This window comes from Arachis stenosperma, chromosome 6 (assembly GCF_014773155.1).
Source record: "Arachis stenosperma cultivar V10309 chromosome 6, arast.V10309.gnm1.PFL2, whole genome shotgun sequence".
Taxonomy (NCBI): Eukaryota; Viridiplantae; Streptophyta; class Magnoliopsida; order Fabales; family Fabaceae; genus Arachis; species Arachis stenosperma.
Window position 1 is genome coordinate 17,573,310 of NC_080382.1, and position 9,594 is coordinate 17,582,903.

At 25.6% G+C, this 9,594-nt stretch overlaps 1 protein-coding gene across 1 annotated transcript; it reads left to right on the forward strand.

Annotated features, from left to right (window-relative positions):
• The first annotated feature begins 1,876 nt into the window (after nt 1-1,876).
• LOC130936634 (basic helix-loop-helix protein A-like) lies at nt 1,877-8,742 on the forward strand. Its single transcript, XM_057866728.1, has 8 exons — nt 1,877-2,042; nt 2,512-2,805; nt 3,504-3,600; nt 3,711-3,725; nt 3,833-3,889; nt 4,559-4,844; nt 7,500-7,568; nt 7,884-8,742. The coding sequence occupies exons 1-8, from the start codon at nt 1,945-1,947 to the stop codon at nt 8,672-8,674; spliced, it is 1,707 nt and encodes a 568-aa protein (XP_057722711.1). The 5' UTR covers nt 1,877-1,944; the 3' UTR covers nt 8,675-8,742.
• Nucleotides 8,743-9,594: the final 852 nt, after the last annotated feature.

Consider the following 9,594-nt stretch of genomic DNA (forward strand, 5'->3'; position numbering starts at 1 on the left):
CACTACCACCTGCCTCCATAACTTCATGGTCTCACTCTTCATGGCCGTGGTGGTTGGTGTTGGCCGTAATGGTGATGGTGACGGTTATTATTGATGATGATGTTGTTGTGGTTGTTAGTTAGGGTTGGTGGGAAAGTGGTAATAGTGATGATGCCTAATAATAGCTTAATATTTCATTGAATGACGATATGATGAGCAAATTTTTTCAGACATTATATTTTTATAGTTCATTCTATTGTCTTAATATATTTGAAAGTTATTTTGTTGTAATCTGTATCTTTTTACAAGTTAATAATTAATATTTTTTCCGCCAAATGGAATAAATTAAAATGAATTAATAATTACGTAAAGAGTATATTAAAAATCAATTATCAAATTAATCATCTATATAGAATATAAATTAAAATATAAATTAAAATTGAGTTTAATTATATATATTATATAATGATTGATTTTTGATTTGGACGTGTAATATTTTTTATGAATTAATAATAATGCTTGCAGCCAAACCCTAGCACTGTATTTATAGGCACCAACACTCTCACTCTCACTCTCACCACCAAATTGAGATTTTTTGTTGTTATATATATAGGCTAAGACCGTCTGGTAAACCAACCAGTCAAAATTAAATAAACTATACATGGAATTTCTCTAAAAGCACTGCTATATGGTTGCCTTTGATATATATCTAGGCTTAATTAAAAGAGATTATTATTCTCTTAATTAAATTGTTTAAAAAATATCTTTGAGATTTGTCTATTTCACTATTTCTTTAAATATTGAATACTTCTTCATATATATTGAATATGTCTTATTATTATTATTATTTAGTCGAATCCGTTTCAGTTTGCATAATAATATGATGTATAGCTTACTAATTCCTATTCTTCCTTTTGGATAATAATTAATTATTAGTAAATAAAGTATTATTAAAAGATTATTTAGTGTAAACAAAACAAAATTGCCATATGTACGTAAAATTAAACAATTTTAATTTGTACGCCGTGTTCCAACTATATCTATATGAATGTGCTACTCTACTTACATCAAGTATAAGAATCATGTGTTTAAAAATAAAAAATAAAAACAAAAAAAATTTAAAAAAAATTTCTTACATCTAATAATTAACATCATTAGAATGATCACAATTTCATATTTTATATAAAAAAAACAGACTTCCACGTTTGTATTCTTAATTAACAAACAAATTAAATATGCAGTAATATTAGAAAAATAAAAAATTAGTTTAAACTTTTTTTATTTAATAAATAATAAATAAAACAAATTTTAAAAATTTTTACCTAATTTTTTTTACATATATTTCAGTTATGAAAAAATATAAAAGAATAATATATTTTTTTGAACAACATAAATAATAAATTAAATAAAAATATTAATTTTAATTTTAAAATTTTAATTTTAAATTAATTAAATATAAAATAAAATTGTATGGTTAATAAAGGAAAAGTCTAGGGGGCAGCAATTTTATTGCATTTTGGTCAGCATGTAACCAGCAGAGAAATGTGAGCCATTAGATGAAATCTCACACCATCAAATCATCATTAATGGCTAGTTGATAGCTACCAATCATAAATGTTGCTGACCCCTAGCATTGCTCGTTAATAAATTTAAAATACAATCCATTGTTTATATTATTTGCATCTCTTATTGTTCACTCACCAGAACTTAGATGACAATTAAAAACTCACATGCTAATTGTACTAGCCTCCACATGAATGAAATTATTTCCCTATGTGAAAGTCAAGCTTTCTTAATTTCTCATATTCTGCACGTACTCGACTTATTTCATTTGAAATTCTCCTTTCCTTTTATATATATATTCGGCTTTTGAGCTGAAAATATAGTCCCTAATAATATCTCCCATTATTATATTATATCATATATTTTAGAAAATAAAACAACATTTCTTCTTCATCTCACTCAATGCCAAGCTGTAGCAGGGTTCAAAGCATGCTGCAGGCTGCGGTTCAATCACTTCACTGGACTTACACCATCTTTTGGCAACTCTCTCCACAACAAAGGTATCTCATTATCTTCTTCCTCAAATTCAGGGATAGATAGATAATCGATGAAACTCTCAAACACTTAGTTAAGAGAGAAATAACATTTTTTGCTAACTCATAACTAGAGTTAGTTATTGTCTGAGATATAATTATCTAGGGCTCTGTTTCTATCATCTAACTTTTTTCCCCTTAAAATTGGATACGAATAGAACAGTGTTAGGGATCAGCAACTTTTGTAATTTGTAGCTATCAAGTAATCATTAATAATGTTTTTAATGGTGTGAGATTTCATTTAATTGCGTGCGATTATTCACTTTTCTTTTGCTGATTATATGCTGGTCAGAATTTAATAAAGTCGTTGTCTCCTAGACTTTTCCAAATAGCTACTACTATTGAATTATAAAGAGATGGTTAAATTTTACTTGTTAATTATTATAATAAGGAAGCTAGAGAAGTACATAAAATAATTATGATAATAAATGTGCAGAGTTCTAAGGTGGAGTGATGGATTCTACAATGGAGAAATTAAGGTTAGGAGGACAGTAGAAGCAATAGAAGCTAACAAGAGTAATAGTAATAATGAGGAGGCGTCTCTCCAGAGAAGCAACCAGCTTAGAGACCTCTATGACTTACTATTGTCTGATCGCCAGGGAGACCTCATCTTTGCTACTGATCCCCCGGCAACTCCGCGTCCTTGTACCGCCTTGTCGCCGGAGGATCTTAGCGAATCCGAATGGTACTATTTGATGTGTGTCTCCTTCTCCTTTGCTCCTGGTGTAGGGTAAGTCCATGGTCGCCAGGCTAATTATCATTATCCTAGCTAGAAAATATTCAAAACTAATATTTTTTTGGTTAATATTTTATCTTTTCTTTTAACATTTCTGTCTGTTACTTTGTTGACCAGTTGTTGTTTAAAACAAAAACTGATTCTCTGTGTTTTTGAATTATTTATTTCTTCTAAAAATTTAAATTGATAAACAGAGGTCTATAAATAATTGAAGAGCGCTAGGAGTCAACAATTTTTGTATTTTGTAACCATCAATTGGCTATCAATAGTATTTTTAATAGTGTGAGTTTTAAATTTAATAGTAAAAGATTACTCATTTTTCTTTTAATAGTTAAGTGCTGATAACAAAATACAAAAGTTATTGCTCCCTAAACTTTTTTTAAATAATTATATATTTAATATATTTTTTTAAACAAAAATCTTTTTGTATTTACTTAAATTTTTATATATATATTCTTTTTTAGTTCAACACTTTAAAATTTTTAATTGTATAAATTTTAATACAATGCATAAAATTATATTTTCTAAAAATTTAAACTGATAAAAATAAAATATATAAATAATTATATTTCTAACACGTCTCAAACAAATTTTAGGATGTACTAATAGCTGCTAAGCACAACTGATTTACATCTTATGTTATGCTTGATAGATAGAATTTTAAGTAATGATAATATTGTTGTTAATTAAAGGTTGCCGGGGAAGGCATATGCGAGGAGGCAGCATGTTTGGCTCCAAGGTGCAAACGAAGCGGACACCAAGACATTTTCAAGAGCAATTCTTGCCAAGGTACTTTCTTACTTAATTATATTATTTTCCATTCATATAATAATTCATCAGTTACTTACTATAGCTTCTCTTGTCTGAATGATTATATATGCAAATTTTTCCACCGCCAGAGTGCTCATGTGAAGGTAAAATGTCCTTCAACAAACTCTTGTTATTGTGGGGTGTATGTGTTGATGAGGTCTTAATTAATTAACATGTGATTGCGTTTTGTACCATGCCAACTGTACTGCAGACAGTGGTGTGCATTCCAATGTTGGATGGCGTCGTTGAACTCGGCACAACTGATAAGGTAAATAAGGAGTAATGTTACAAAATCTAATTTCACCAAATATTATAATAATTTTAATTTTAATTTTAATGTATTTATAATATAAAATATTTTATACAATTATATAATTATATCTATCTTTTTTGAGATGATCAATTACATCATCATTAAAAATAATAGTTATTTTTTATAATGTAATATTATATGTAATTGAATACACATATAAAATTATTTTATATTCATAATAAATTAAAATTAAATTATATTATTATAATAATAAGTTGTCAAACAAATTTAGTAAAAAATTCACTAAAAATGATTTTTTGTTATGTTTAAATTTCAAAAGTCTTTTAGCTAAATTTTGATTTTTTTTATTTCAGATGTTAATATGTTATATAACAAATGATGATGTCATTTTTATGTAATGCCACTCATTTATTCTATAAATTGATATAAAATAGAATGCAAAAGAATCATCTCATAAGTGATATTATAAAAATTAAAAATGATATTATTTTATTTTATAATATTCAATGTTACTTTTCAAAATTTTTTCTTATATACATAATTATAATAATTAAAAATCGTTAAATAGTTTAATATAATACGTATTTATATTTTAGTTATTATTTAATTAAATATATCTGTATATAAATAGGCAATTAAATGGGTATGGTTCTTTATTATTAGGTAAAAGAAGACATCAACTTAATCAAACATATAAAGAGCTTTTTCGTAGGAGATCACCACCATCCCCAACCAAAGCATGTCCTATCTGAAAACTCTGCCTCCAATCCCATTACAGAAGAAGCTCAATTATTATTGGATTCAGAAACAGCAACCCTCCCACAAAGCAAACTTAAGGAGCTGGTCATAGCAGAGGACAGTAGCCGAGCCGGATCGCCGGATGATGGCTCCAATCGGCTGAACTCAGCCGGGTTGGAGCTGCTTCCACCAGAATCAGCAGCTTCACTAGGTAAACAGACATATAATCTTATAGACATAATATACAATTAAGTATATGCATATTATTATATATTTAATCAACATGCGCAACAATTTTTTTTTTCTTTTTCTGAGATTGGCGATGAATATGTAGTTTTATTAAAAGATTATCTTTCACTAAAATCTTTAACAGTGACAAGGTAGTATATAATAAAAGCAAGCCAAAAATTTAATTAGTTCTTAAAATTACAAATATTGATTTTGCTAAAGAATTAATTAGAAATGTAGCTAATTAAAGCTAACTAGTTAAAAAATAGAAAATCTGTTATACAAATATAAAACAATTTTGTACTATTTTAATTTTTTGAATTTTAAAATTAAAAATATAAAAAATTGATTTGAGTTGATTTATGCTATAGTTAACTCTCTATATTTTTTTACACATATATAGAAAAAAATTGACAATACCATTTTTAATTAATGTTAAGTAATATAAATGTCATCAGTATAAAGAATTAGTCTCGTATTCAAAAATTAAAGTAAATAAATAATCTATAAAACAAAAAATGTCTTAATTTAATGTGTTAAAATTTTAAGTTGACATGATATGGTGTCTTTTTGTGTTATATTTTTTTATCTTAATAAAGTATTTTCAGTGATGAAAAATTTCCTACGTTGCTCAACAATGAGAAGGAAAAAAAATCTCACGTTGTTGAGATGAGATTAAATGTAAGTCATTCCTTAATAAATTAGTGGACAAATTCAAACGCCACAGTTAATTTCTAACCACTACGTATCAGTTTTAATTAATAACTATTTTAACTGCGGGAGTGATGACATATCTATGATCGATAGATCCTGTTCCATGCAAAGGATTTAGCATGTATGTGGTCTCCTTGAAATGTGCACACACCGAGGTGAATAATTTGACATTTCCAAACCTTTATTATTATTAGGATTTAGGGGTTAATAGTTAAATTCGTTCTTGAAAAATTACTTATTTTTTAAATTACTCATTAAATAAATTTTTTAGTTATATTATTCTTTAAAAAATAAAACGTAAGTTAAATTGGTTTTTTTGTTAGTTAGATGATGATGTGCCACGTTAAGTGTCATGTAGCATGATAATGTAGTAGGTTAATGTCACGTGTCATAAGATAATTAGTTGACGTGTCAGGTCAGTGACATCTATAGCACGCCACATGACTTGACATGTAAAAAAGTTATTTATAATCAAAATAGTCTCGAAAAGTCTAGACGTAAGTCATTTTCGTTCCTAAAATTTTAAAAATTAATCAAATTAATTTTTATATAACTTTTTTATTTTTTCTTCATGATATTAAATTTTTAATATTTTTTTATAATACTAATTTTAATATTATCTTTTAGACCTTAATAAACAAAATCTCTTTACATAAAAGAATAAAAATAATTAAATTATTATAAAATTATTTTATCATTTGTATTTTAAAATTTTACATTTCAAATTGTAATTTCTTTATAGTAAAATTTTTTTATTTAAATGAATTTATCAAATTATTGTTGATTATATATTTAAAATTTTAATATTTTAAATTTCACTAAATAATATAATAGTTATTTAAAAATTGAATTCTTTTAAATTTTTTAAAATTGTAATTTTTATTATTGTTTAGTTTATATAGTAAAACTCAATAATTGAAAAACCAATTTGTTGGATCACTTGTTGAATTTTAATATTTTAATATAATTTTTTAAAAATAACTACTATATTTATTTAGAAAGATCTAAAAAATTAAAATATTTAAAATAACTACTATATTTATTTAGTAAAATTTAAAATATTAAAATAATTACTATATTTATTTAATATTTTAAATAATTAATATTTAATTAAAAATATAAAAATTAATAAATTTTAAATAATTTAAAAATTATTATAAAAAATAAAAAATTAAAAGATTAACAATTTTAATTTATATTATTGATCAGTATTTTTTTTAATAATTTAATAATTTTAGTCAATAATAAATTTATCAATATTATACTTTTATTTAACACTTTAAATATTAATAACTAATTATTGATTAAAAATATAAATTATACTGACTATGTAACATTATCCCAAAAAATAAGTTACTAAAGTACTAGACAAACTTGAGCACCAAATGATAGGCCCGCTAAAATTAACCATATTTATTACTCAAGTGAGTAAGTCAATACTTATTATGTATCATTCCTCCTTCTGCATATAATAAATAAGAAAAAGTACACGTAGATAATAAAAATATTAAATAATGTGAATAATAGATATATTAGATATTTATTTTATTAGTTGTATAAATAATTATTTTAATATTAAAATTTAGATAATTAATTTAGAAGTATAATATATTTTTATTTAATTAATAATTATTTATATTATTTAAAATAGTCATTATTTACCTAACACTTTCTAATAAATAAACATATAACGAACTGATAAATTAATCCTTAACACGTTATTAGTAGCTTATTAGATAGACATTATCTTTGTCATCACTCATCTTTATACACTATCCTTCAATTTCATAATAATAATAATAAATTGATATATCTATTGACAAATAAAATATATAGTTTTCTTGGTTGCATTGCGTAGTGTTCTTTGTCAAATTATAGTTTTCAATTTTCTAAAGTATATTTGATGTATGTTCTATCGTGTCAGAACTACTACATGGTGATGAGTATGATAATAACTCAGAGGCCGAGACATCTCACCTATGTACGGAGCAAGGTTTCATTTCATTTCACTCCCTCAGTTTAATTATTACCTATTATTTAAATTGAAGCATAATCAATTTTTGAAGAAAAAAAAGGTTAAAGTAATTGATTCTATTATGTATACATTGAAATTAATTATTAAAGTTAATCACCAATATAAAATACATATTAAAATATAAATTTATATATATATATATATATATATATTTATACACAAATATATTAATCAATAATATTTGTGTAAATCAATTTAGTTTTAATTTCTTCTTTTTTTTTCTTTTTCATCTTATTAATTTGTTTCTTTTTTAATTTTTTCACTTCCATTTAGAGAGCCACACACACTACTCTAAAACGGTGTCCACCATCCTAGAAGGCAGCTCTGGCCACCGGCCGGATGCTGTTTGCGGCTTATTGTCCTTCCAATCAGCTTTTGCCACGTGGAGCAGCAGTGCTTATAACTGCAACCAGGTGACAGTGGTTGAAAACCCCCAACGGCTCCTCAAGAACATATTGTTTAGGGTTCCATACTTGCATCGCAAGCAAAACCGCCACAATTCAGCACAAACCCTAGAACAATTGGAAAGAACGATAATGCCTTCTCCACAAGATGACCTAATCAGCAGCCACGTGGCAGCGGAGCGGCGGCGTCGCGAAAAGCTGAACGAGAAGTTCATCACGTTAAGGTCGTTGGTACCATATGTGACGAAAATGGACAAGGCTTCTATATTAGGAGACACAATTGAGTACGTGAAACAGTTGCACGAGAAGGTGAAGAAGCTGGAGGAGGAAGATAAACGGCGGAGAAGTGGAAAGAAGAGGAAGGAGAGGGCGGTGGAGGTTTCGGTGATAGAGGGTGAGATTTTGTTGGAGGTGGAGTGTATGAATAGGGAAGGGTTGTTGCTTGATTTGATGAGAGCGTTGAAGGATGTGGGAATAGAGGTGAGAGGGGTAAAATCGTCATTTAAGGGTGATGATGAAAGGGTATTTGTGGTGGAGTTAAGAGGCAAGGTGAAAGAAAATGGAAAAAGGAATAATAATAATAATAAGAAGAAGAAGATTAGCATCATGGAAGTGAAGAAGGTCCTTCGTAACATTATAAACCCTCATCATCCACTATAATGCATACAGCATTGTTCACTACTCTTGGTGTTGAACTTAAAGATATTCTTTATTTCTGAAGTAACTATTAAGGCTCTTACTTACTGCTAATAAAGGTTTTTTATATTATCCATTACAATTTAGAAAACATAAAGTTAGATTCTTTTTTTTTGTGACTTAAAGTTAATTTATTTATGCAGACTATAGCTACTAAGAGTGAATATATAGATATAAAAAAGTTATTTGTATATTAATTAAAATCAATTATTAAAATCAGCTATTAATATATTTGTATATAAATATATATATTATTTAATTTATTTTTAATATATATTAATATTTTAATATATATTTTATTTTAATAAGAGATTTTAATATACACCTAATATAATTATACAATACTGGACTGGCTAAAATGACAATTGAAAAAGACAATCACCTTCAATTTCCCTGTTTCCATGCAAAGAAACTTTAGAGGTGGCAAGCGCACCTTGATGATGTGGATTAGAAAAAGAGAGAAATGCATTGATATTTAACTAGTTATATTGTCTTCTAGCATGTATGAAAGCTAAACTGTATATTTTTCTATTTTGAAAATAATACATATTTATTATTTTTTCAATAATATTTGAGAGATAATAATTTAAAACTATTTATTTAATTTTATATTCATAATTTTATACCGATGTGACATTTATAATTATATACTTATTATATCTAATATTATTTTATTATTCTATAATAATAATTAAAAATTAAAAATTAAAAACAAAATAACATAAATATAAAATAAGATAATTTAAAACTATTTTGATTTATTTTTTTCTTTTAAATATTTTTAATTATTTTATTCTTTTCATTAATAATCACTTTTATATTAAAAATGGAAAATGTACCAAAAAAAGTGATATGAATAACACAATTCTAAAAAGATATAGAAG

Excerpts from the sequence above, each read along its gene's own strand:
- LOC130936634 (XM_057866728.1), top strand. The coding sequence starts at position 1,945 with ATGCCAAGCTGTAGCAGGGTTCAAAGCATGCTGCAGGCTGCGGTTCAA. Across the intron at positions 2,043-2,511 it reads CAACTCTCTCCACAACAAAG|AGTTCTAAGGTGGAGTGATG; the intron begins GTATCTCATTAT and ends ATAAATGTGCAG. Across the intron at positions 4,845-7,499 it reads AGAATCAGCAGCTTCACTAG|AACTACTACATGGTGATGAG; the intron begins GTAAACAGACAT and ends CTATCGTGTCAG.